The sequence below is a fragment of the Pteronotus mesoamericanus genome, unplaced genomic scaffold, assembly GCF_021234165.1.
Source record: "Pteronotus mesoamericanus isolate MK-2021 breed Mesoamerican mustached bat unplaced genomic scaffold, CSHL_Meso_final contig_164, whole genome shotgun sequence".
Classification (NCBI taxonomy): Eukaryota; Metazoa; Chordata; class Mammalia; order Chiroptera; family Mormoopidae; genus Pteronotus; species Pteronotus mesoamericanus.
The window spans coordinates 187946-215851 of NW_026555065.1; the positions used below are offsets into that span (position 1 = coordinate 187946).

The 27906-nt window shown below is 35.0% G+C and overlaps 2 protein-coding genes across 4 annotated transcripts in view; both read left to right on the plus strand.

Moving 5' to 3' along the window:
• The window catches only part of LOC129064134 (son of sevenless homolog 2), a 93982-nt gene extending 75270 nt beyond the window's left edge, over positions 1-18712 (plus strand). The window contains exons 17-23 of one of the 2 annotated variants that reach the window (XM_054565210.1): positions 4931-5048; positions 6053-6225; positions 8282-8398; positions 9968-10229; positions 10732-10773; positions 16071-16180; positions 17022-18712. In XM_054565210.1, coding sequence (XP_054421185.1) covers positions 4931-5048; positions 6053-6225; positions 8282-8398; positions 9968-10229; positions 10732-10773; positions 16071-16180; positions 17022-17531 — 1332 coding nt within the window. In that variant the 3' untranslated portion in view covers positions 17532-18712. The remainder of the gene's footprint in view (positions 1-4930; positions 5049-6052; positions 6226-8281; positions 8399-9967; positions 10230-10731; positions 10774-16070; positions 16181-17021) is intronic. The other variant, XM_054565211.1, reaches the window with a different exon arrangement.
• Positions 18713-19311: 599 nt separating this feature from the next.
• On the plus strand, positions 19312-26767 carry VCPKMT (valosin containing protein lysine methyltransferase). Of its 2 annotated transcripts, XM_054565212.1 has the most exons (6): positions 19312-19641; positions 19732-19842; positions 20012-20084; positions 20889-21008; positions 21987-22091; positions 25146-26767. In XM_054565212.1, exons 1-6 carry the CDS (start codon positions 19376-19378, stop codon positions 25158-25160), a joined length of 690 nt encoding a protein of 229 aa, XP_054421187.1. In that variant the 5' UTR covers positions 19312-19375; the 3' UTR covers positions 25161-26767. The 2 variants fall into 2 exon arrangements, with proteins under 2 accessions (XP_054421187.1, XP_054421189.1); XM_054565214.1 differs by lacking the exon at positions 21987-22091.
• Positions 26768-27906: the final 1139 nt, after the last annotated feature.

The following is a 27906-nucleotide window of genomic DNA, read 5'->3' on the forward strand; positions in this document are numbered from 1 at the left end:
GGAAAGTAACCTGACAATATATGTTAAAATACACATACTCTTAGGTCCAGAAATAAAAGTGCCAAACTGTAAGGTTAATGTACAAAAATGTAATTTATGCAGCATTAATTGTAGTAAGAAAACTAGAAATTCTGTATGTTCAATAAGAGAATAATTGAATACATTATTCTACATCTATAATGTAGAATATTGTCTAGCTATAGGAAAAAAGTGAATAAGGACCTATGTGTTTGTCTTGGAAGAATATTTGTGATATTTTAGGGGGATAGTCATTTTAAAAAAATAGAATAATGAGGGCAGTATAACTTCATTTTGATGTAACAAAATAGAACAAACAACCCTGGCCAGTGTGGCTAAGTTGGTTGAAACGCTGTCCCGTAACCAAAAAGTTGTGGATTTGATTCCTGGTCAGGTTATGTACCTAGGTGGTGGGTTTGATACCCTCTCAGGGTGCTTAGAGAACTCAACAAACCAATGTTTCTCTCTCACATTGATGTTGCTCTCTCTAAAAACAATAAAAAAATGTCCTTGGGTGAGGATAAAAAAAGAAAAAAGAACAAATACTAAACATCTAAGTTGTATGAGCATTGAGAAGAGTGAGGATGCATACACTTTTCTTAACATCGGTTCTTTCAATGGATTGTGATTAGGGGGTGTAGAGGATAAATGACTTTCATGTATGTATTTTTCTACTTGGGTGTTTTCATTTTGTTCATTTGTGTGAACTTTTACTGGGCAAAGGGCGGCAAAGGGGGGAAAATTAGGAAAACTGTAATAGCATAATCAATAAAATAGACTGTATTTTGCCATTATAATGCTCACTTTTTTGCTCAAATTTTTGAGGGAAAAATAAGGATGCATAGTATACATGGATAGTACTAATTCTGTATCTATGTAAATGTTTTTAAATCTTTTATTTAGGCTTATGTATTAAAAGTGTAACACTAGAAAGCAGTAACGATATCCATATGCAAAATAACACCCTGGACTATGATAATCATATAAATATAAAAAATAAATAATTGAACTAAAAAATTAAAATGAAAGATTTTTTTCCTGAAAGTTTGGGCCAAAAATGTGGGTATATGTTATACACAGAAAAGTATTGTATTTTTATAAAAAGATATTAACAGTCAAATAGAGCCAAATATTAATCTATTTAATAAGTTAATTTCAATTTTGATTTTGAAATACTCTGTAATATATTCATTTTGAAAGATTGAGCTTTAGTTCCTTAAAATATTGTTTACAGAACAGTATTTCTGAAAATATGTAAAAGGTATAAAGAATAAATATACAAAGAACACCTATATTCCCTGACATCAAGTTTAAGAACTTCTACCGACTCAGTATCCTTTCTTGCCTCTTCAGAGCCAGCTACCATTCTGAATTTCATGTTTATCATTCTCTTGCTTTTTTCTATAGTTTTACAATTTATATCACCAAACATTATATTATTATTTCTCTTTGCATATTTCTTAATTATATATGAATATTCTTTATTAAGTATTATATTCCTAAAATTCCTCCATGTTGATACTTTTAGCTATAATTTATTCTTTTTCATAGCTGTGTCACATAGTATAGGAATAAATTTACTAAAATTTATTTGCTTATTTATTCATTAGTTAATGGTCATTTGGATTGTTTCCAGTGTGGGGTTATCATGAGTAATATTGCCATGAACATATTCCACAAATAATCTGGTATACACACATCCAGAAAGTATCCAGCTATGCAATATGAGAAACAGAGACATTTATTAAAGAAGATACAAGATACAAAAAACATTGTACATAGGACAATGGCACCTTCGTCCCCTTCAAAGAAGGCACCTTGGGACCTTACAGAGTTTTCCTACTGTCTCTTTCACTGTTCAAAACACTGCAAAGTCCTTTGTTAGAATTGCCATCAACTACCCCATGATGTTTTCCTGAATCTCATCGATGGTCTGAAATCTCTTCCCTTTCAAAGGCAATTTTAGTTTTGGGAAAAGCCAGAAGTCATAGGGCACCAGATCTGGGCTGTCAGGGACCTGAGTCTCCTGGGTGATTTGATGTTTTGCCAAAAAACTTCATGAGATACGATGCATGAGTGGTCACGTTGTCATCATGAAGCTGTCAATAACCAGTTGTGCATAGGTGCAGCCGTTTTTGTCATATCTCTCAACCAATGAAGAAAATTGAAGTAGTATTCCTCATTAATTGCTTGGCCTGGAGGGGCATACCCATGAAGGGTAACACTTTCGCAAGCACAAAACACAGTAAATATGGTCTTGATCTTGCGACTTTGCCATACTTTCTTTGGGTGTGGACAGCCAGGCAACTTCCAGTGGGACAACTGGGCCTTCATTTCCAGATCATAGCCATAGACCCACGATTCATCTCTGGTTATGATCTTCTTTAGGAAGTCTGATTTATTGGTAGCAGTTGAATCAAGTCATTAGTAACTGTAGCACAATGTTCCTTCTACTCTGGTAGCTGTAGCTGTGAAATAAATTTTGCCATGACACATTTCATGCCAAGATCCTGCTTCAGAATCTGGGGCACAGTAGTTTTTGGAATCCCCAGATCAACTTCTATTCTTGTACTGTCAGTCACCCATCTCTGTTGATTGCAGCCTGTACATGTTGGACATTCTCAGGTGTTCTGCTTGTTGCAGGCCTTCCAGAATGTGTATCTCTTTCACCAGATTCCCAACCACCTTTGAAGCATTTGTACCACACTTATTTGTGCTGCACTTACCACATTGTCCCAAAAGCCTTCTGAATCATCCAAATAGTTTCTGCGGAGGAATGTTCAAGCTTAATGCAAAATTTGATGTAGATTCGTTGCTCTACTTGCTTAGTCAGTTTGAATGCGATGGCCACACAGCATACATGTTCATTCAGCAGCCTCTACCACCCCCACTGACTAGTATAGTGAAGTCGTCATTGTTCATGCATGTACATTCCAGTCCACTCTCCTTGGCTACCAGGCTACAGCCATGTTGCACAAACCATTCTCATTGTATTAAAAATGGCTGGACTTTTTCTGGACAGGCCTTGCCCAAATTTCTCTAATTTATATATGTAGAAGTATAATTACTGATGATAGGATGTGAACAGCTTCAGCTTTACTAGATATTGCCAAGTTGTTTTCCCAAGTAATTGTACCAGTTTATACTCTTACCAGAAATATATTAGTTCAAATTGTTTCACATTTTCACCAGCACTTGATATTTTCAATTTTTCTAAATTTTCCAGTCTCGTGGTTTTGGTTTATAATTTCCTGGTTCCTAATGAGTTTGAACCTATTTTTAAATTTTTATTCTTTGTATTTCTTGTGGAAATTGACTTTTTTTGTTGTCTTTCTTATGAATCTGTATATGTGCTCTGATATACATTTTAATCCTTTGTCAGTTGTGTGTGTTGTAAGTAACTTTTTCCAGATTGAAGCTTCCCTTTTCACCTTTTATATAACATTGTTTAATGAACAAAAGTTTGTAATGTAGTCAGATGTACTCACCTTTTCTTTTGTAATTTGTGCCTTATGGTTTCTTGTTTAACAGATTCTCCTAATATCTTAATGTTTTATTGTTCACATTAAGTTCTTAATCCATCTGGAAATAAGTTTTGAGTATGAGATATGGTGGGAGTCTAATTTCATTTTTGTTCCATGAGTCTAGCCAGCTTCTCCCACATACTTTTTGCAAGCGTATCCTTTCCCTGTTGATATGTTATGTCAGTTGTGTCATAAATTGAGTATCCATAAATATGTAGACTTGTTTCTTGTCTCTCTACTGTGTTTCTTTGATATTATTCCTGCACTAGTTCCACATGTCTAAAGTACTGTAACTTTATACTATTTCTTGATACAGTAGGACAAGTCCCCACCATTCTTACTCTTTTTCGAGAGTTACTACTTTTGACCATTTGTTCTTCTACATAAATTTTAGAATCACCGTAAGTTTCATTTTTAAAAAGTTGGGATTTTGATAGGACTTACATTGACTCCAAAATCAATTAGTGGAGAACTGACATTTTTATAATGAGTCTTCCCAGCCATGACATGAATATGGTATATATTTCCATTTATTTATTTATTTATTTGTCTATTTATTTATTTGATACAGTTTATTTTCTTTTTTAACATTTTATTTATTGATTTGAGAGGGGGGAGAGAGAAACATTGATTTCTTATTCCACTTATTTATGCATTCTTTGGTTGCTTCTTGTATGTGCCCCGATTGGATACTGAACCCACAACCTTGGCATACAATGATGACACACTAACCAACTCAGCTACCTGTCCAGGGCCAGTTTATAGTTTTCTTGATGGAGATCTGACACCTGTTTGTTTAGATTTGTAATAAGTTAAAGGAAATATGTTGAATGGTTCTCCAAGTATTATGTTTCTGTTGTGTGTGTGTGTGTGTGTGTACTATCAGGGTAAAAATAATGTAATTAATTAATTTTAATAAGAAAATCAAATAATAAAATATAAAAGAAACAGTTCTGCTCCTTTGACTTACTAAATTTTTGGTTAGTTCTCTCCCTGCCACAGCTTTCTCCTCCTTATGAAAACCTTGCCTTATCCTCAAAAGATCTTTCAGTGGAAAAATATTTGAATGCTATAGGACTGTATTTCTCTCCTAAAGATATAACTTGAAACTCTGGGCTAATCAGATTTATAAATAATGAGGTCCTGAGAAAGAATTTTTTTATTGTTTAATCCTCTGATTTATATTTTTAAAAAACTAGGTTTTTAAGTTGTATATGTATAGATATCAGAAGAGAAATCATTTCAGACAAGTGCAGAAAGGAATACTACTTATCTTTTAAGTTAGAAATTGTTTTTTCAAATATTTGCAAATTGTATAAAATTCAAAGCTCTGGATTCATAAAATATGATTGAATTGTAAAAATATACTCAATTTATATATTTGAAAGGCATTGCAGGAAAGGAAAAGGAGAATTTTGGATGAAGCTGTGGAATTAAGTCAGGATCACTTTAAAAAATACCTAGCAAAACTTAAGTCAATCAATCCACCTTGTGTGCCTTTTTTTGGTAAGTTACTAAATATGGGCTTATTTTGGGGGAGAGTTTGTTGTACACAAAAGACACCATTCTTTAGAAGCAGATCATTCTTATTTTCTCTCTGATAACATCTATTTTTATTAGATGTCTATATTAATAAATAAAACTTAAACTATCTATTTCCTTACCTATAAAATGAATGCTATGATAAGTATGAGTTGTTGTAAGGAGTTCTGTGGAGTTTCTTCCATAAGAGCACATATCTCATTCATGAGGGCTCCATCCTCATGACTTAAGCACCTCCCAAAGGCCCCACTTCCTAATGCCATCACCTTGGGCATTAGAATTTCAATATAGGAATTTTGAACATTCAAACCATAGCATGCATGTACACACACACACACACACACACACACACACACACACACACACACCCCCCCCCCGTTGTGATAACTGTCTCCAGACATTCCCAAATATCCCCTGGGGGACAAGATTGCCTCAGGGAGAACTACCTTTTTCAATGAATCAGTAATTATGCATGAAAATAGAAGTAAAAACTTTCTTACTGTCCCAGAATGAGGAATAATTCTTTTTTAATCAAATTACGGGCTTTGGAACACAGAATTAGTTTATAAATCTATAATCTTATTAATCAGAATTGACTTTAAATTAATCAGTAATCATTTAAGATCATTGGCGTTAGATATGTATAATCAAATATTAAATACTTGGTTAGAATAGATTTAATACTTAAAATTTAGATTTTGTGAATGAATCCTCCCTTTTATTTTAGGCTATTAGTCTAAGAAATGACAAATTAAGCTTTTTTCAAAACCCCAATATTTTTCTTTTAATTGTTTTCATGTTAAATTCTTAATGTAGAATTAATTATTAAGTCTATCAGAGGCTTATCCACATTTTAGGAGTAAATTGCTGGATTATAGGATGCCTTTCAACTTTTCTAAATAGATTGTTTTCACAAATGGTTAAGTAACCAATTTTGTAACTTTTCTTCCAATACTTTTTTTAACTAGGAATATACTTAACAAATATTCTGAAGACTGAAGAAGGGAATAATGATTTTTTAAAAAAGAAAGGGAAAGATTTAATCAATTTCAGTAAGAGGAGGAAAGTGGCTGAAATTACTGGAGAAATTCAGCAGTATCAGAATCAACCTTATTGTTTACGGATAGAACCAGAAATAAGGGTAAATATTTTCTTTGCTTATCTTTAAAAGAGAACATGTTAAATCTTCTGCCATCTCTAAAAGATAGCATAACCACGCATTATACTATCTATTTTTCTATGAAAATAACAGTCAGTAAACAATTAGTCAATAGATAAAAGTGGTAAATATTAGATATTCTATACTAACAATATAAAGTTATTAATATTATTAGGTATATTTGCTGTAAAGTATTGCTTCTTTGTTTAACTGGGTCAGGTGACTCTTGTAAAAAATGTACGACAAAATGGAATGTAAAAAGCTTTCTGATGTTCACGCAGTAAAAAAGTCCACTAGTACTATCATTGATATCTATTTTAGGTAATTTATGTACCAATAAAATGTTACATAATTAATACCTTCATAAGAATGCTGGGTTTAAATGGGAAGTTGCTCATAGAATGGTATGTGTATATGCATAGCAAAAAATGATTTTTTTAAATTGATGTTCTATTTTGAGCAATAATTTGTAATACTAATTCTGTGTACTAAAAGATGTGGAATACCTTCTAAATTAGAATAAATTTAGGTAATTTATGTTAAATGAATTTTATTGTATTATACTTAATTTGAAATTCAGAACATAAAATGACTATCAATCCGATTAAGTTCACCTGTCACATTAAAAATTGTGCTAAACTTTCAGATGTAGTCTGCAGGTTGGGCATATTGAGTGAAAATGGCCACCATCACTCCTACCCTCCTAAATTATAAAGTGGTAACTGTTCTTTGTTCCCAGTTCATAACAAAGTACTCTTAAGTCCTAAGAAAGAATGGCCTAAAGTTTAAAATATACCATTATGAAAATGTAAACAAATACCTGCTGTAAAACACATGGTGATGAGCTATTATTTCATCCCATTCCCTCACCATTGGGCCAGCCATCTTTGATGTGGAGCTTCATAGGGCTAAGAAAATATGTTCTTGAAATCCGGATTAGAGGTCACAATATATTTCCCCCACAAAAATAGTGTTACGTTGTACTTGGTTTACTTGAAATAGTATTTTTAGCATTCTTATCTCAGTAATTTCTAATAGGTTTTTATGGCCCAGACTAGATTTTCTACCATCTTTTAAATCATTCTTTTGGGAATGGGGAGGGGGGGGTGCAGAGAATCCTTTCTTTATGATTGCGTCAAAGTACATATTAAAAAGTAGAGCAAATGATAACAAAAACAAGAATACTGCTGTTACAACTTTATAAAAGTCTTTAAATTACTGTTGGTTCATATCATTTAACATAGATAACCTAACTTTTTTCAATAAATATAATTTTCTTGAAATTGACAGAATGTCTAAAAAGTGAAGAAATTTTACACTAGAAATTGTATAGCTCATTTTGCTAACTGCTAAAGATAAAAACCAGTACATGTTTTTATATATGATTCTAACTAAACCACTTCAAAATTAAATAAAGCAAAATCCAGTAACTTGCTTCTAAGGAACCTTTCTAAGGAAATCAGAAATGAACAGAAAATTTTATGCACAAGGAGGTAATAATAACAATAAGTATTATTATGATAGCTAAGGATCAGAAAGCACCTATATGGATTGGTGAAATAAATTTTGGAACATCCATCTGATGAAATATTATGGAGTTAATATTTATATTTTATAAAGTAAATAAACCATATGAAAAAATAATTGAATATATTGAATATAAATTTTTTAAAGATTTAAAATAAATATGGTATAATCCCAATTTTGCAAAAAAATATGTAATATACATATCCATGCATATGTTTATACACAGTTATAGATAGTCTAATAGTGAAATGTTAACAGTGAAATCTTGGTTAAATGAGATTACTATTTATTTGTCTTTTTGCACTTTATTAAATCATCTAAAGACTAGAATATATAACTTCCATAGAAATTACAGAATTTTATTCAAAGGTAGAAAGATTGTGATCAGCAATCCTTGTGGACTTTTCTGACATTATGATCTCTTAATTTATTGACTTTTTTTTGTATTAAACTGATGAAATACATGTTTTAATAAGGTCTAAAACATACACTTATGGATATTTAATTCCAGCGGTTCTTTGAAAACCTTAACCCCATGGGAAGTGCTTCTGAAAAAGAGTTTACAGATTATTTGTTCAATAAATCACTAGAAATTGAACCCCGAAACTGCAAACAGCCACCTCGATTTGTAAGTTCATTACAATTTTAGAAAAAGTGTTTTTAAAACAGTATTATCTTCAATGTTTAACAGCCTGTTTCCATTAAACTTGTAATTTACTTGAATAGCTGTTTTTACGTGTTTTGTTTTGCAGCACTATACTATTTCTAAAATTACATATGCTGTGGGAGAAAACAGTCTTTTGATAAAATCTGGTTTATCTTTTATCTTAGTACCACTTATTTATCTGTTCAGTTTTTATCCTTCCTAATGGAAGGGGGAAAGCTCAGAGAAAGTGAGAACCTAAATGACAGGTAGCTGGACGGAACAGGAAACAAAAAGACCTGAGAAGGAGTAAACAGATTTATCATGGTTCTGGCTTGACCATGGCTCCTGCTGATAGAGCACCATGGTCCTTGGTTGTCACTGGAATCCACCTGTATTGCTAAAATTTGTTGCTACAGTTCCTAGTTATTCCCGGGGTTTGCAGTGACAACAGAAGTAGTGGAAGACCAATTCTTATTAGCTCAAAGTGAAGCCAGATGTGAAAGAAGTAAAAGTACATCAATTTTGGGCCAACCAGTACACTTAGAGTTTCATATTATCTCATTTCCACCACACTTGTATGATACACATCTTACTCTAATTTTACAAACATAAAAACTGAGGCTCAAAGGAGTTAAATAACTTTTTCAAGGCTGCATAGCTAAGATATTGACATAGTTGAATTTTTAACTCAAGTTATTTGAATCTGAGTTTCATGGTTTTTCATTAGGTTACCACTATGAGAATTTCAAAAAGGGAACGAATGTTGAGGTGCAGGGGCAGTAAAAGCAGTTTCTCTAAAGACTTTAAAGTGGTGTTGTCCGATCACTGTTCCTCTCATTGATGTTTCTCTCCCTCTCTTTCTGCCCCCCTCCCCCTCTGTCTAAAAATAATAATAAAAAATAAAATAAAGTGCTGTTGTAGAGGTTGGTAATTTACTATTAGGAAGAAAAAAGCAAGGTCTCTTTTTTTTTCTGAAGCACTTATAATATGTTGCATGTATTGAGTGCACTGTAAATATTTGTAAAATTGATATCAGTGACCTAAAGAAGTTTAGGTTTAAGTGTTTTGAGAGCAAAAAGTTATTCATACAGATTTTTAAGAATTTTATTTCTGCAGTATGAAAGGAGGTTTACTTATATTCAAGTCCATCTTAAAATTAAGCCAATCAAATCCCAAAGTATTCTTTTTTAATTGACTTTATTGGGGTGACATGGGTTAATAAAACCATATGGGTTTCGAGTGGACAACTCAGTAAAACATCAGCTACATACGTGTGCTCACTGCCCCAAGTTAAGTTTTTTCCCGTCCCCATTTATCCCTCTTTTGCCCATTTCCACCTCCCCTCAACCCCCTGTCCCTCTGGTTATCCCCAGACTGTTGTCCATGTCTCTATGTCACATATCCAAAGTATGCTACTAGAGTGTTACAGACTGTTCTTACAAATTGGGATTTTATTTTATTCGTATAACTATATTCTAAGAATAAAGTAGTACAAAGTCATAAAAATAAACTGTGTCCAAATTAATTGGTAATTATGTTTGCTTTTCCTAGCCCAGGAAATCAACTTTCTCTTTAAAATCTCCTGGAATAAGGCCTAATGCAGGCCGACATGGCTCTACCTCAGGCACTTTAAGAGGTCATCCAACACCGTTAGAAAGAGAACCATGTAAAATAAGCTTTAGTCGGATTGCTGAAACTGAGCTTGAATCAACAGTGTCGGCACCAACCTCTCCAAATACACCATCTACTCCACCAGTATCTGCTTCTTCAGACCTTAGTGTGTTTTTAGATGTAGATCTCAACAGTTCCTGTGGTATGTATTCAATGTAAACCATTTGGTTAAAAAAGGAATCTTGTGTTTACGATAATTCTCATCATTTTAATTAGGGAACTATAGAACCCTTTTTGAACTGTTAGCGTGGAGAGTGACAGTGAAATGTGAAAATCGTGATTAACACAAGGGAATTAAAGCATCATTTGTGCATTGTATTTGCATATTATTTTTTTATTTATTCATTCAACAAAGATTTATTTAGTACCTTTTGGGCACTACTACTGCTCTTACGAGAGCAATAGACAGTAAGAAAAGAAGCAGATTAAGTTCTGTGAAGGAAATTTAAAAAGAGACTGATAGGAAAACTAATGCTAATAAAGGAAAAACATTGCAGCTACAAAGAGTACTGGGTTCATTTCTTTAAAAACAAACATGGCAAAAGATGATAAAGTTTTATACTCTGTTATTTTATACAGGCATATTTAAAAAATAAAAACCATACATATCTTCCTTTTCAAATTAATTTTTCTCATTCCAATAGGCAGCAATAGCATCTTTGCTCCAGTTCTCTTGCCACATTCAAGTAAGTAAGAATTTGAGTTGATTCTAATGAAATGGCTATAAAGATAATAATTAAGTTGATTAAATTTGTATATGGTTATTTTGGATTTAGCAACATTTAATAATTTAATATGTGAGTGAAATTCTTATAATAAATTGAATTATTTTCTTACAACTATGTACTGTTTAAACTTTACTACAGTTTGTTTTCATCATTTTACAACCCATCTATGTTCTAGGGGTTGTGTGACCACTAACAAATATTTAGTATCTGTAAGCTTTTAGGGATCAAATGAGATACTATGTAGAGCATCTACCACATTACTTGGCACAGAATGAAGAATGATTTTATATCAGTTACCTCTTCTCTTCCCTAACCCTCCCAACTTATTTTCCTATAAGTGCAATATACCAAATGTTTATTAAGTTCCCAGGCTAGCCCTTGATTACTTATTTTTTCACATAATCTTTATTAAAGCAGTATTTTAAGTAAAACACTATTCTGCCATTCTTTTTTTTTTTTAATCCTCACCGAGGATATGTTTTTACTGATTTGAGAGAGAGGGGAAAGTGGGGGAAAAACATTGGCGTGAGAAGCATCGATCAGTTGTATGCCATACATGTCCTATCTGGGGATTGAACCCACAACCTAGGTTTGTGCTCTGACTGGGAATTGAACCCACAACCTTTTGGTGTACAGACACTGCTCCAACCAACTGAGCCACCTTGCCAGGGCTCTGCCATTCTTATTTCATAATTATGACACATGTTGTCACCCTTCTTTCTATAGTCATTTGTTTAAAACAATATAACTCAGGAGGGACATAGCAGCTTTGGGAGTAATTCTCCCAATCTGGAGGATTTCTGCTTCTATCATAGTAATGTATATGATTTAGATAGTAGAAAGAGAGTGCCTGTCTTATGAGAAAAGTAAGTTTATTCTTTTAAATGTTTAATTTCAAACTTTATTTTTATTTTTTAAAAAGCAAATAATGCTAAAACACTTAAAATTAACAGCAGTTCCCTATCATAGACTACTGTCCCCCTGTCTGAAGTTTAGATTCTCCAGAGAAGAAAACTCCTAGTCTCCTGCAATCACAGAAATGAGGTAGTTGCTTGGCCTCACAAAGTGGAGACTGGGAGATTGGGGTTCTAATTGCCCCTTATATTGATTCAGTCAGGTTGTCTGTTTTCTTGCCCATGCCTTCCACTGTACCAAGTGCCTTCAACTTCTGATCCCTCCTTTGGTTCTGTGGGGGCAAATTTGCTGCTGGTTGTCAGTATCACTGACTGTAGACCATGTGGGTTTCATCTTAACTCTGTTTTTCCCTGTCATATACACTGTAGTCTACCTTCCTGCATCGATGCTTCAGGGTTCAGATGTTTCCTGGCATCATGGAAATTTGTGTATTTTATTAATTTCCTTTTTTTGTGGTAGAAATGTTTTTATTGTATATATTAGTTTCTGTTGCTGCTGTAATAAAGTACCACAAACTGAGTAGCTTAAAAGAGCACAGTTCTAGAGGCTGGAAGTCCAAAAATCAAGGTGTTGGCAGGGCCATGCTCCTCTGAAACCTATAGGGGAGAATTTTTCCTGCCTTCTTCTAACCGTTTGGCATTTGCTGGCAATCCTTGACATCCTTTGGTTTGTAGATGCATTGCTTCAGTCTCTGCCTCTGTTTTCACATGACCATCTTCTCCCAATGTGTCTCTTTGTCTCTTCTCCCCTTTTTATAAAAGACACCAGTCCTACTAGATTAGGGCCCGCTTTCATACTAACTTGATTATATATGGTCTTAATAGGACCGTATTTTCAAATTAGGTCACATTTATAGGTACTGGGAGTTCGGGTTCAACATACTTTTTTGGGAGGACACAATTCAACGCATAACACTATGCCAATTTAGAACCAGGAATATTTTGGATGGTAGTATTTTAGAACCAGGAAAATATTATTACTGATGGTAGTACTGCATATTTTCTACATGACAAATTGTTTTGAAATTTAATAGAAAAAAATGAAAATAGCTGCCTAAAATTCTGAATATCCTAAAATAAATCTTGAAAGAAAGAAAATGCTTATAGTAAGTACAGAAAGTGCTCACATGTAAGGAGAAAAACAGCAAGAGCGAATTAACAATGGACATGAATAAACCATTCACATCAAAGTACGAGTAAGACTGTTAAAAGATTCTTTCATACATTACTTAACCTTTATAAATTGGTATATTATAAATTGGTGACCCTTTTGGACAGAAATCTGAAAACAGCATGTCAAATCATAAAAATGTTCAGAGCCTTTGGTCTTATTCAACAAAAAATTTAGTATTTTGTACTAGTCACTTTGTTAACTACTAGGGATTCACCAGCAAACAAGAAAGACAAAGTCTTGGCCTTTATTTATACAAAATATCATATATTGGGGAAAGAAGTAATATACATGATGATCACATTTTTTATCCACTCTCTTGGTTTTTCTACTTTACTATGAGCTCTGTAGCCTCACTGGTTTCTCTTCATTTTTATAACCTATTAACATTGGAAGGCCCTAAGACTCAGTCCCTCAACCTCTTTTCTTTTCATCACTTGATTGTCTTACCAGTTTTATATTGTCCATATGATGATAATTCCTCAAGTTTTTTTCTCTACCCAGAACCTCTCTCTCAACCTTTTAGACTCAGATACTCAGTGACCTATTTGACATCTCTATTTGGATACCTTATAGAAACCTCAAATTTAATTCCTCCCAAACTGAGCTTGTTTTCATCCCTTCCAAAGTTGTTCTTCCAGCTGCATCATCATCTCAGTTCTAATTGCATTTGTCTAATCATTTTAGGCCAAAAATATTCAAGCTCTCTTTTACATCGTTCTTTGCTTTCACACCCCAAATGTGATCCATCCACAAATCTTTACCTTCAATATACATTTAGAATCTAACCATTTCTCACCATCTCTACCTCTGCCACCCTAGTCCAAGCCATCATGATCTCTTCTTACCTTCCCACTCTCCATGCTTCGGTCTATTTTCAGTACAGCGGCTGAGTCCTTTCAGAATGTAAGTTAGTTACTCCTGTCTCACCTGTGCTTAAAGCCCTCCAGTGGCTTTCCATCTCAGAGTAAAAGCCAAAGTCCCCTCAAAGGGCCCATAAGGCAATTTGGCTTCCTTTGATATGTTAGAGTTCATCACCTACCGTTCTCCCCCTTCACTGACTCGGCTCCAGCTACTCTGTCTCCTGAACACAATAGACATTCCCACACCAGGGCGTTTGCTCTTGCCGTTCCCTCTGCCTACAATGCTCTTCACCCATGTGACCTCATGGCATGCTCCCTTGCCTCCTTCAGGCTTTGGCTCAGTGTTGCCTGAGTTGGGCCTTTCCTAATCACCCTATTTAAAATTGCTCCCCTTTTACCCATTCTTATCCCCCTTCCCTACTTAGTATCTTCTAATTTATAGTCATTACACTTCTACTTAATTACCATGTCTATTCTCTCTTCTCATATAGAATATAAACTCCATAATAACATGAATTTTTGCCTGTTGTCGTTCACTATCATATTGCTAGTGCTTAGAATATTGTGCCTCACAGTATAGAAGGTGCCCAGTAAATATTTGTTGAATGAATTGATGGATGGATGGATGGATGGATGGATGGATGAGTTGCAAAAAAATGGGAAGTAACTTACATAGCAAACTAAACATTACACTAATTATTTAGTAAATTATTCTGTATTCGCTAGTTTGGAATATTGAGTTATTTGAAATGCTCACAAAAACTGTAATCTTGTAGGGAAATACTGTTGATAGAAAATAAAATTCTTTTCACCTTTCAGCAAGGTTCCTGAGTGCCCACTATGAAGTGTAACAGTTAATAAGTGTTCTAACTATAGAGTCAGACCCAGATTCAAAAACTTTCACAGCTGAGCCACCATCATTCGGATACATTGTTTCCTTAGTGTTTATATTTCTGTAAGGAAGGGAAGACCCAAGACCAGGTTTCTTTTTGACCCTTCATTTGTCCAGATTTTCAGCTGTATCTGCGGCTGTTTTCCCTCAGTCATATGAATGATAGCAGGAGCAATAAAGGATATTTTTCTTTGTTCACTCAAGTAAGAAACAAAGAAAGAGAGAGAGAGAGTGAGAAAGAGAAAGAAAGAAAGAAAAAGAAAGAAAGAAATAAAGGTACAGAGGCAGACTGACAGATTGTTTTCTAAAAGAGCAAGGAATTTCCTTTTCTGTAGCCCCTAGAAAATTTTTCAGATTTCACTGGTCTGAACTAGATCTTGTGCCTACAGCTAAGCACTCTAGCTGAAGGAATAGGATTACTCTAATTGATTTGATCTAACCCTAACTCTGGAATTACCGGGTAGGTCAGCTTTCACTACAGGCCCCAATGGCATACATTTTGTTTCTATTATTGGCATCTTGAGCCAACAAGACTCCTTGGGTTATTGCAGTCACATGATTAGGACAGGAATTTTTGACATGGAGTAATAAATTTAACATCTTTACTTGAATGTCCCATAGCTGTTCACACGCAGTATGTTTAAAATTAAAGTCATCAACTTTTTCTCAGCTAGCTCCTATAAACCCTATCTCAATATAATAATAAACAAGACATGGTCACTGCCTTCATAATAGTTGTGTGTGGAAAGCGATATCAAATAGGGAATTGGCCCATAACTAGAGGTATTTTTAATCATATGAAAAAGATAAGTGAGTAAAAATAGTTCTTATTCCCTCTCTGGTTGGCATGTTTAGTTTTGATTTTCCCCTATGGTTATTTAGTAAATTTCCACTCATGTGATTATATATCATGTCCATTATCAATAAGAGATTCGCAAAGAGAGTTATGCACTACAACCCTAACTTATGGTCTCCTATATGGAGGATTTATTACTGGTATAGAAATGCATTCAATACTAGTTGCTTCAAAAATGCATGGTCTCTGTTTATGAATGATCTTTCTCTAGAAGTTACTGCAGTTTATACAAATATGTTTGTTTTGTCTGTTTTAGATCTTAAAAAGGGCTTTCAGAGAACAGAATGTCATCATTAATCTTAATTAAATAGTATGCTTTTATTTAGCTATATTACCTGCTACGTGCCAGGTAGCCTCATTGTGCTAAGTGCTAGGGATACAAAAATAAATACACACTGCCCTCAGAAAGCTTACAGTTTAATAGAGAGATTAGATAAACTGATAGTCAGCTACAGTACAGTCTGACAGATGCCATAGCAGAGGTGATCACAAATTGATATTAAATTTGAGTAATGACTGCACTTTGAATTGTGGTTAAACTGATCTTTTTAACTTGCAGAGTCTTTCTTCAGTTCGTGTGGTAGTTTACATAAACTAAGTGAAGAGCCACTGATTCCTCCTCCACTTCCTCCTCGGAAAAAATTTGATAATGATGCTTCAAATTCCAAGGTAGTCAGTCGGATTTAGGATTTGCCTTATTCATCTCATTCAAAGTTGTAAATCTTTAAAATCATATTTGTTCTTATTAAGAGTCTCAGTTAAAATTTGGTACCCTTTATGATTATTAAACATTTGAGTTGTTTTATTTGAAAAATACTTTAAGTATTTGTTTAATCCTCATAATACTTTTTCTTAAAAAATGGCTGAGCATGTTCACAGGTACTCAGAAGTACATTTTCCTGTAGAGATAGAAATAACTTTAATATTCATAGCATTGTTCAAGCTTCAGGGTGCTTCAGAATCACTTGGAAGCCTTGTTAAACCCAGATTGCCCGAGTTTCTGATTTAGTAGGTCTGGAGTAGGGCCTAGTAATCTGCATTTCTAACAAGTTCCTCATTGTTACTCATATGGCTGGTTCCTGGATCACACTTTTCAAACTGTGACTCTAAGCCTCACTGGGGAAAGTAGAAGTAGATGGCCAGAAACTAGTAGCTGGATATTAAGTTCTCTCAATATCATGTTCTTTGTCTACAAAACTATATATTCTTTTCATTCATTTGCCTATTATTATAATTAAAATGCATAAATTTATGAAATGTATTTACAAAGCAAGATACCCTGAAGAATTATGTTCCAAGATTTCAGTTAAAACATCTCATATATGAAAATATTAAACTGGGCCCTGAATTAAACTGGGAGTAATTTATTCATAAATCTGATCATGAAATCAAATTAACCTATTTTGAACCTGTGGATTTAACATGACAGGAATTTTTCATTCTTTTAAAAACTTTCTCTTACAGATTTTTTCAGGAGAACAGAAATATAATTTAATTGCTTTTTTTTCAGGGAAACATGAAATCTGATGATGACCCCCCTGCTATTCCACCAAGACAACCTCCTCCTCCAAAGGTAAAACCCAGAGTTCCTGTTCCTACTGGTGCACTTGATGGGCCGCTGCATAGTCCACCTCCACCGCCACCGAGAGACCCTCTTCCTGATAGCCCTCCACCGGTTCCCCTTCGGCCTCCGGAACACTTTATAAACTGTCCGTTTAATCTTCAGCCACCTCCGCTGGGACATCTTCACAGAGATCCAGACTGGTTCAGAGATGTTGGCACGTGTCCAAATTCGCCAAACACTCCTCCTAGCACACCCTCTCCAAGGGTGCCACGTCGATGCTATATGCTCAGTTCTAGTCACAATAATCTGGCTCATCCTCAAGCTCCCCCTGTTCCACCAAGGCAGAATTCAAGCCCTCACCTACCAAAACTGCCACCAAAGACTTACAAACGGGAGCTTTCACACCCCCCATTGTATAGACTGCCTTTGCTAGAAAACACGGAAACTCCTCAATGATCTTAGCCATATGTAGTCATTGACACTGGAATGATATTTGTAAAGGTTCTTTTTTTTAATTTATTTCAAAAGAGGCATAGTATTTTAGTACTTTTTACAAATAATGCTCTTAAAAATGCTACTGATCAAATAAGCTTTTAAAAATTTGAAAAACAAAAATATAAAAGTCCTTTGCCATTTTCCTCAGGTGATCAGTAGCATTGCCTTGTCTTGGATCCTCAGTGCTGCCAAATGGCCAGTATAAAGAATTTATATTTGCACTGTAGACTGCTAAAAAATATGGTTTAAAGTGACATTGATTGCACTGAAAAGAGAGAGTGCATTTGTGGAATTTTTCAAATTTGAGTAATAACTGCCTTTTTAAGGCAATAAATTTACACAAATATAGGGGTGTGTGGTGTTACTGATTTTTAAACCTCTTTGACCATCTTCCAGTTTTTACATTTACGAGAATTGTGAATAACACCCACTGTTCTTAAACTCTTTAATGCCATGTCTTAAATACCAGAATTTGCTGCTGAAGACAAAAATGAAAACTAGAATGAAAAGAATAGAATGCACTGTGTTTACTATTTGTCAAAATGTCAACAAAAAGACTACCTAACCCAATCATAGAGGAGAAAAGGGCATGTATCTTATTCAGATGTGCCTTTTGTTCTTGCAGACTATGGTGTCTTTAGCCAATGAGTTGCCTATTGTTTTGGAAAACAAACTTAATATGCCGTGTATGTATAGTTTTGTTTATATTGTATATGTAAAGATAATGCTAATAACCTATATAAATTTAAGTGACTCGAGGCCTGTAATACATCTGCTACTTTACTAATTCATAAATTCAAAGGAAAAGTTTTCTGTGGCATAGGAAACAACTGCCTTGCCTTCAAAACCTAGTAACTTTGTCTATAAATCTTGTGTTAACTAAAATTTTTTTAAATATTTTTTTTAGATTGGTAATATTTAAACCAACAAATACTTAAAGCTTTATTAAACTTTTTAATCAGAGAATGAGTAAAACTTTTACTTGCCATTTGGACTCCTTTGTTCAAAGTGATAAAAAAATGTATTTTGCTGATAGAGCCGCAGCAGCAGTTGTAAGGTAGCCAAAAGCCACGTTGTTTATTCACTGGTCTGTGGCCTTTTACTGTGCTTTGTATCAGAGTTCTCAACAAAATTAATAAATCACCCCAGTCTTAATTTTTAAAAGATTTTTAAAATACGTGTTTTCAGTATAAGGAACAAGGGGGGAGATTGTTGAGTTCTGGCGAATATTTGTACATACATTATTTTCAATATTTTTGTACTTCAATTACGTAATCCCAAAGCATTTAAGTGATGTAAATTTTAGAGGGATAACTGTCTTCATTGCTATATGCAATCAGCAAGCTTCTATCAACCATTGCTATGAATTCTGGTGAAAAATTAGGAGCATGCTGGCCATTTCTGATAAGCAGGATTATAGCTTTCCTAGGTAAAATCTTGGAAACTGCCTGTATTAAAAGTCCAGTAACTACTGTGTGAGTCAATATCCAGCCAGGTAAAAACATCAAGGTTGGTTTCGCTTTGTTTTTTAAAGAGCATATTATTGTAGTCTCTTTGTCTGGAAAAGTGATTTAAACCAGAATTGTAATTTAGGGGAGATGGAGGCAGTCCAGCGTCCAGTGGAAGCGGTGGCCCAGCCCTCGGCCACGCCCGAAAATGCTTCCTTCCGGGCTTTGTGCCTTTGCCCTCAGTCAGGCGCCAACTGCGCCACCAGGAGGCGCCGGGCTCCTCGCAAGGCCGGGCCGCGGGGAGGTGCGTGTGGGTGTGACGTCACTTCGTGCGCCGCCTCCTGTTGCCGGGCAGCAATGGAGGTTACTGGGGAGTCCTCTGTGGAGGACCCGTTGCGGAACTTCGTGCGGATTTTGGAGAAGACAGATGGCACGGTGCTGCGGCTGCAGCAGTATGGCTCCGGCGGCGTGGGTTGCGTAGTTTGGGACGCTGCCATTGTCCTTTCTAAATACCTGGAAACGCCCGGGTTTTCCGGCGATGGGGCCCACGCGCTGAGCCGGCGGTCGGTGCTGGAGCTGGGCTCCGGCACCGGGGCCGTGGGGCTCATGGCCGCTACCCTCGGGTAAGAGCTGGCGGGAGGGGCGCCACTTTGGGAAACTGATGCCTGGCATCCCACCTTTCTGCCTACGCCTCAGTCGTCGTTATTTTATAGGGCAGATGTTGTAGTCACCGATCTTGAGGAATTGCAAGACTTGCTGAAGCTGAATATTAATATGAACAAGCATCTTGTCACTGGTTCCATTCAAGCCAAGGTACTGAAATGGTTTGTATGGCCTTTCGGCTTGTTTTAATAACGATTTGTAGTTTGCTTTAAATTGTGTCTTGCTAAAAGCATAGTTAATACAAAGGGGATCTTCCGGGTCTTCTTTTTAAAACACAAATATTTTAAGTTATTAAAGCAACAGTTAAAATATTTGGTTGACATTTTTAAGGGGGGAAGAAATAGAAGACTTGACTTCTCCGCCAGACTACATACTGATGGCCGACTGCATATACTACGAAGAGGTAACTATTCAATGAGAGAAGTAGTCTCTTTAGACGATGTACTGTATTTTCTGGATTCTAGAGAACGCATTCTATCTGAATGCAGGATATGGTCACCAGGGACTACGTGTATACACTCATGTTTAACATAAAAGGTCTGAGTCATTTGGAGAAAAGTGTTAATGTGCATTTTACTAGAGGCTTCTGTAGAGTTTTAAAAGGATTTTTGCTATTTGGATCTGTTTTTTGAAACTTTTTTTTTAAACTTAGCTGTTGCTAGTGTACATGTAAAGCATGTCATTGAGAATTAAATTGCATTGTAAAGAAGTCATTGTTCTGTGGCAAGATCTATTAGACTCATAGAATGATTTTTTAAAATTACCAGTTTGTGTATAGCATTGTAGACATCAATCATTTTTTTAAATAACAAATATTGAGTCTCCTTATGTTCAGGTTAGATCAAACTTGCTTTTGTAGATGAATCGTTGATCATTTAAATCCCAAGTTAAATTAGATTAAACAAAGTTAAGTTTTTAATAGTGAAGTCAAGTCTTTCAGTTTTTCTGTGGGAACTCGAAAATGCAGTTACGTGAATCTTTTCTTTGGAAACTGAAGTCAATACAATAGTTAAGAGGAGTTTACTAATCATTAATTACAGAGTCTTAACTACATGTCCTTTGTTGGATTGATTCAAAGGTGGATAAATTGTAGGGGAGGTATAATTACTTACTCCCTCTTCCTTCCCTAGTCCTTTTTACAATAAAAATATGTATTTTTTTTAAAGTCACAAACAAAAATTATACTCTTTTTTTTTTTTTTTAACAGTCTTTGGAACCGCTGTTGAAAACTCTAAAAGATCTCAGTGGACCTGAGACTTGTATTATATGTTGTTACGAACAGCGAACAATGGGGAAAAATCCAGAAATCGAGAAAAAATATTTTGAGGTGGGTACTCTATTAGATCCATCTTTGTAGTGATTATCTTTCAGGGAGACTGTGTGTGACTGTGTGTTCAAGTATATTACAGTGATTTTGAGTCGGGAAAACATTCTGCTTTTAAGAACCCAAGGAGTATTCTTTGCAGCCCACCATTCTGCTAAGCCCCTTCCCTTTTTTCATCTTTTCTGAGCCTTTTTTCCTTTTTATTTTCTAATTAGTTGATCTGGTATATACAGAACAATGTAAAATAGTAGTGGTGATGATGCCCTTGTCTTTTCTGAGAAAGTTTGCAATGTTTGTTTATTAAATGTGCTGACTTTGGGTAATGTACTAATGATGTATATATTACTTTTGGAGAATACATCATAGAAACATGGAGTATGAGTTTTCCTCTGTATTTTTGTGAAAACTTCAACAGAGATATCTGTTTTGGGGGTTTGATTTGTTTTGTTTTTTTAAAATAAAAACTTACAGAAATTTGCCAAAGTAGTACATAGACTCCCATGTATCTTTCACTCATCTTCCCCCAGTGGTCACCCAAACCCTTTTAATGGACAAAAATCTTCTACAGGGTACATACATATAGCCCTGCAGTTTTATCCACTGAAAGGACTGCTTCATTTAAGCAAGAAAGGAATATATGACTGTCTCAGATATATGCTGTAATGGTTTTTTTTAATGTTTTTCTTGAATGTTAGGAATGTTGAACTTCTGAAACTTCATCATTGAAAGTTTTATATTGTTAAACCATTTCAGTTGAGTTAAAACATGTAAAATGTACATATATCAAGTGCTCAGCTCAGTTTTTCATGTGCATACACCCAAATAACCCCTACCCAGCATAAGGATATGGAACACGACCACAAAGGGCTCCCCGTGTTCCCCCTTCCTAGTCAGTACTGCAGATACCCACTGCTCTGACTTTTCTCACCACAATACAGTTCATATTACTGAATTTACAGTATATCTTTTTTAAATTTATAGCTCCTTCAACTAGACTTTGACTTTGAAAAAATTCCTTTGGAAAAACATGATGAAGAATATCGAAGTGAAGATATTCATATTTTATACATCAGAAAGAAAAAATCGGTAAATACATTCCTGGCTCTTTATCCTCTGAAGGAGTTTTCTTTAGCTGGATGCTGTCTCTGAGCTAATGTGTGACGTAGATACTGATTTTTGCTGTAGGGAAATAGCTATGATGATTCATTGGACTCAGGCATTAACTCTCAATATTAAGATCACTTTATCCGGTCTCGGGTTCTCCCTCTAAAGTAAGCATGCTTCTTCGGTAAAGGTCCTTTCCAGCTGTAAATTATATAGCATTATATTTGGGCATTACCTCAAACAAGTAACTTAGCTATTTTATAAGTTTCTGTTATTGGTTTGGCCAAAAAGTTCATTAGGTTTTTTTTCTATAAGATGGCTCTAGTAGTGCTTAGTTGTTTTTAACTTCCTCCACTTGAAACAATTTTGTTAGATTGTATTGTGACAACTATCATACCAGCAGGCATTTAAAAAACACTTACTAAATTAGTGAATTTCTGTGTAGCCATTTTAGTATGGAAGATGGACAAAAATAAGCAATATTTTCAGTATATTATGCTTTATTATTTCAAGAAAGGTAAAAACAACTGAAACGCAAAAAGAGATGTATACAGTGTATAGAGAAGTTGTAACTGATCGAAAGTGTCAAAAATGGTTTGTGACGTTTCATGCTGTAGATTTCTTTCTGGACAATTCTCTACCGTTGGGTAGACCAGTTGAAGTTGATAGCAATCAAACTGAGACATTAATTGAGAACAATCAACATTATATCATGCGGGAGGTAGCCAACATACTCAAAATATCCGAATCAATATGAAAAATGAGTACTTTATTTTACACAAAAAACTATATGGACTTTTTGGACAGCCCAATATTTCTTAGAGATTTTTAAGTGCCGGCTCTGACCTTTGTGAACTTTTTCCAACCATTCAAAAATTTTTAATAGTCAAAGTAAAATACAACAACCCTTCCCCTGGTTGTCCAGTGGCTAGGAAAGGCCACTTTCGTTACTGTAGCTCAGGTTCAATTCCTGGTAAGGGGAGTTAGTATGTTGAATTACTATGTTGTACACCAGAAACTAACAATGTTTATGTCATCTACATTTCAATAAAAAAAATTTTAAAGGAAAATATAACAAGGCAGATCTGTCCACTAATGAGAAATGCACTCAAATAGAACTATGTACGCTCTTTGCTGCTTCCTTTACTTGTTACAACAATTATTTAACAGTTGTTATTATAACAATTTCATGCAAGTTGCCTCTGTGATGCCTAGAGTTTCAGTCTAGAAAGGAAGAATTGTGTCCATTCTTTATCCAGGCACCTTTTGTATATGTGACTGGTTGGTACAAGGCAGGGGCATAATTAATTTTATGAATTAAGGATGTTAAATTTAATAACTCACACTTTTTTTTTTTTGCTTTGATTGAATTTGTGATGAAGTTTTTCTCATTATTGTGAATTTTAGCCAAAAGCAAATAACTTGTAATTTTGGGGATCAAGATCAGATGTTAGGACTATAAGGTAAGAGGAGTGATGGGATAAGTAAATCAGATCAGCCAGCTTTTATGTGGCAGGAGGCTGGAGATACAGATTTAGAAAGTGGTTTGTGCCTTAAGTGAACCAGTTTTAGCTGGAATTGTGTAGTTTTAAAAGTAGAGTTTTTTTTGAGGCATAAAGATTTTCCTAAATATAAAGGATTTATTTTGGCAAAGAATCATTTCTTTTTAAAAAATGGATGTAATTCATGAACTATAAAATTCACCCTTTTAAAAAATATACAATTCAGTGGTTTTAGTATATTCACACAGAGTTGCATGACCATCACCACTTTTTCTCATTTTAAACATTTTCATGACCCCAGAAAGAAACCCCATATCTGTTCCTGTTCCTGCCTCAGCCCCTAATTCGTGGTTACCAGTTTACTCTGCCTCTGTGGATTTGCCTATTCTGAACATTTCATATGCAGGTATCCCTTGCTTTCTGAAAGTTCACATTATGCCATTTTTCTTTTACAAAAGATGTACACTAGTATGGTAATATTCTGTAAGCAAAAATTCTCTTTGGATTTCTTTTGGTTAGTGAAATGGATACTAATGTGGGTCTGTCGTGAAAGCAAAGTGGCATAGTGCAAAAGCAGGGATGCTCTCCACTCTCTGCCATTTCAGCTTGTGAAAGGCTTCATAGGGATGAGCGGTGGGGTGGGGGTGGGGGGTCACTTGTAAATGAAATCACACAGTATGTGGTGTCCTGGGTCTGCCTTCTTTCACTCAGCACAGTGTTTTTAAGGTTCAACGGTGTTGCAGCACACTTCGGCACTGAACTCCCTTTTTATAGTTGAATAATACTTACTCGTATGGATCATCTACACCTTATCCATCCATTTATGAGCTAATAAGCCTTTTAGTATTTTTCACTTTTTGGCTCTGATGAGTAACGTTGCTATGAACATTCATGTAAACATTTTCGTGTGACATGTTTTTAAGTCTTTTGGTTATAGTCCTAGAATAGAATTGCTAGGTCATATGGGAACTCTGTTTAACTTTTTGAGGAATTACCAAACTATTCCAAAGCTAGTGTAACACTTTACATTTCCACTAGCAGTATGTGAGGGTTCCATTTCTCCATATCCTCACCAATCCTTGTCATTGTCCATCTTTTTTATTATACCTATCTTAATAGGTACAAAATGGTATTTTATTACGATTTTATTTTCATTTCCCTAATGACTAATAATGTTGAGTTTCTTTTCACATACTTACTGGCCATTTGTATATATTTATAGAAATTATAGTTGTAAAAGTTTACATAACTTCCAAATACTTTCTCCCACTCTGTAAATCCTTTTTGTTGTTTTGCTAGTATGTCCTTAAGCACAAAAGTTTTTAATTTCCTGCTTAAGATGATGTCAAATGTATCTTTTTTTCTTTGGTTGCTTGTGTTTTAGATACAGCAAAGAATCATCTCTAAACATTATGCATCGTTGTTCATTTGAATTTAGCCATTACTAGGCATATTATCTAGTATTAAGTACCCACTAAATTCTTAATGTGTAATAAGAATTCAATCTGTAAAGTTTCCATTTTTTTCCTTATAGAAATTTCCATCGTGAAATCTTTAATCATCTTACCCAAGCCTCTAACAACCTGGGTAAGCTAAAGATGTGAATGGAGCATGTGAATATAGCATGGGAAGATTGTGTTCACAGATTTTTCCAGCATGTCCTTAAAGATCTGTTATTTAGACGAACACCATCATGGGCTGCCTGCAAAATGAAAAATGACTGACTGCCCACCTGCCAGTGGGCCTGAAATCCAACTTAATTTACTTTTAGCTCAGCATCAAGTTCTGCTTAAGAGAAACATCATGTTTTAGCCACTCCTCAAATAAAAATAGGTATTGAGGTTAACCTAAAGTCGGTCAGAAGTAAACAGTGAAGCAACATGGTTGACTTGATTTATTTTCAGGAAATTAGAGATGAATTGATCCAGTTTCTAAAGAGAAATATCTATTCCTATATAATAAAGTTTAAATTCAAACCAGTAAATTTTAGTTTGTCTTCAAAATAGGTAAATTTAAAAGGTTTTCATTTTAACATAATTATGCAGTGGTTTTTGTCATGTGTGTCTTCCTCATTGCTTTTGTGATAGCTTTAATATATAAATGTTCTTGTTCATTAAAAAACTGAAAATGTTTTGTATATTTACACTGGCCAGAGTTGTAATATTTTCTTCCACTATACATGCCTACATGAGTTAGATAGTAAATTATGCTGTAGTGAGTTGGTAAGAATGAAAAGAAATTGGGAGTTTAAGAGGAGCAGGGAGCTGCCATTCCAAAAGTTTTGCATTTGAGAATGAGTGAGGATAAAAAGCCCATTTTCAGGCTCATGCACTTATGTGGCTCATGCACCTTTCTCATGTATTAGGTTGGCCAAAAAGTTCGTTACATTTTTCCCGTAAAATAAAAGACACATTTTTTCATTTTCACCAATAACTTTATTGATTTGGATATTTTGAGTGTGTTGGCTATCTCCCACTATGAGCTTCTAGTGGGTAGAGACCAGGGGTGCAGCTAAATATCTTCCAGTGTATAAGACAAACCCACAGCAAAGAATTATTTGGCCAAAATGTCAATAGTACCAAGAAAATGAGCAAGCCACTTTTGACACCTTTGTTCAATCACAGCACCTCCATACACTGCACAAATCTTTTTTGTGTGTTTCAGTTGCATTTTTACCTTTCTTGAAATAAAGCATAATATGCCAAAAATGTTGCTTATCTTCTTCGATCTTCAGTATTAAAATGGCTGTACAAAAATGCACCCACTTTGATAAGTTTTTTAAATGCATGCTGCTATGACAGCTGTAATAATACAATCTAGCAAAATTGTTTTGAATGAAGTTAAAGACAACTAAGCACTGCTAGAGTCCTCATAGGGAAAAAACGTAGCAGACTTTTTGGCCAATCCAATATATCTTCCCGGGAAAAGTGGCTAAAAATCACTGGTGTTAACTTGTTACATGAAATGGAAAGTTTTTAAATACTACAAGTGTAGTTCTGTATACATTTAGCAAATGATTTTGATTCTGTGTAGTCTTTTTATGTTATCATGATAATTGTTTGCTCACAGTCTGATCTGTCAAGAACTTAGAAGTTTCACCAGTTCCAAAGAGTAATAGTAAATGGTAGAATAATGGTACTTACAGGCCTTGGTGCTAGGTGGCACATTTTATGTGTGAAAATAAACTTTCTTTTTGAGATCCTGTGACTTCGTGAATGTTTCAGAAATAGCTTTGAAGAAAATAAACATCTAAAGCAAATAACTGCTTTCCAGAAGAGCAAAACAACCTTCTTTAGAGAGATTAAGGATGAAAGTCAAGAGAACAGTTCTTTCCTTCTGGCTTACTTCAATCTTTAGTTTGTTTTGCTGTTCTTTTTCAAATACTTTGTTCATACTGCCCTTAGCACTTTTATTAATTAGTTTACTAAGCAGTATAACCTAAGTATGTGATCATTTGTTACAGAATTACCAGCTATTATTAGTGAAGTCCTAGGACAAATGACCACTTTCTAGCTTGTTCCATAACATTAAGGAACTTGTAAAACTAAGTTTGATATTCATCGGCTGTAGTAGGCTCCCAGATTCCTCAGGTCCTTTTTCACCCTCTTCCCCTCTTCACTCTCCTTTTAATAGTCTACCTGTGGGTCTTTGACCTAAAGTGCCACTTGACATTCCCGTGTAAAAGCCCAGCTCCTTTATCTTGGACAGGTGCACCTTACACTCCAAAACTTTCTGGAGGAGTCAGTGTGTGAGGTCAACCTCCATTCAACTTTGCCAGAATTACACTCTTGTGTTACCTTCCTTTCCTGTCTTATTCCCAGTGCCTTACTTGACTTAACATCTCTTTAATGAGTTACTTGAATACATTCATCACTTTCTGAGGAACTGACCTAAGTTATTAACTGTAGAGTTAAGTGATTTGTAACAAAGTCAAGTGGGGTTTTTCCCTGTTCTGGAATAAGGCCAAAGTGGAGATTAAAAAGTTACTAGGTCCCCACATTCTAAGACCATAGAACTACTGATGGTTAGGACCAGTGAGCACTGCGGGGCTTACTGGAAGGTCTCAATTCATGTGATACACCCTATCACTAAGAGCCATTCCCCAGAAGGCTGGGGAGGCCTGGGAGAGGTCTTTTGCAGGAGTGCAGTGTAGAAGAATGGGAGTTAGTCCTTTGGGCTAAACAAGGTGCATCCTCACTTAGGAACCATAAAGGGGAGGCCTGAAGAAATAATTAAATATTCATGATGCTTCCAAGAAGGACAAGCCAGCATTTTCCCCACCTGGTCGGATTTGT

Bases quoted from the DNA above. Each gene is read 5' to 3' on its own strand.
- VCPKMT (XM_054565212.1), top strand. From the start codon at position 19,376: ATGGAGGTTACTGGGGAGTCCTCTGTGGAGGACCCGTTGCGGAACTTC. The intron at 19,642-19,731 runs GTAAGAGCTGGC...GTTATTTTATAG, and splicing joins CTCATGGCCGCTACCCTCGG to GGCAGATGTTGTAGTCACCG. The intron at 19,843-20,011 runs GTTTGTATGGCC...GACATTTTTAAG, and splicing joins CAAGCCAAGGTACTGAAATG to GGGGGAAGAAATAGAAGACT.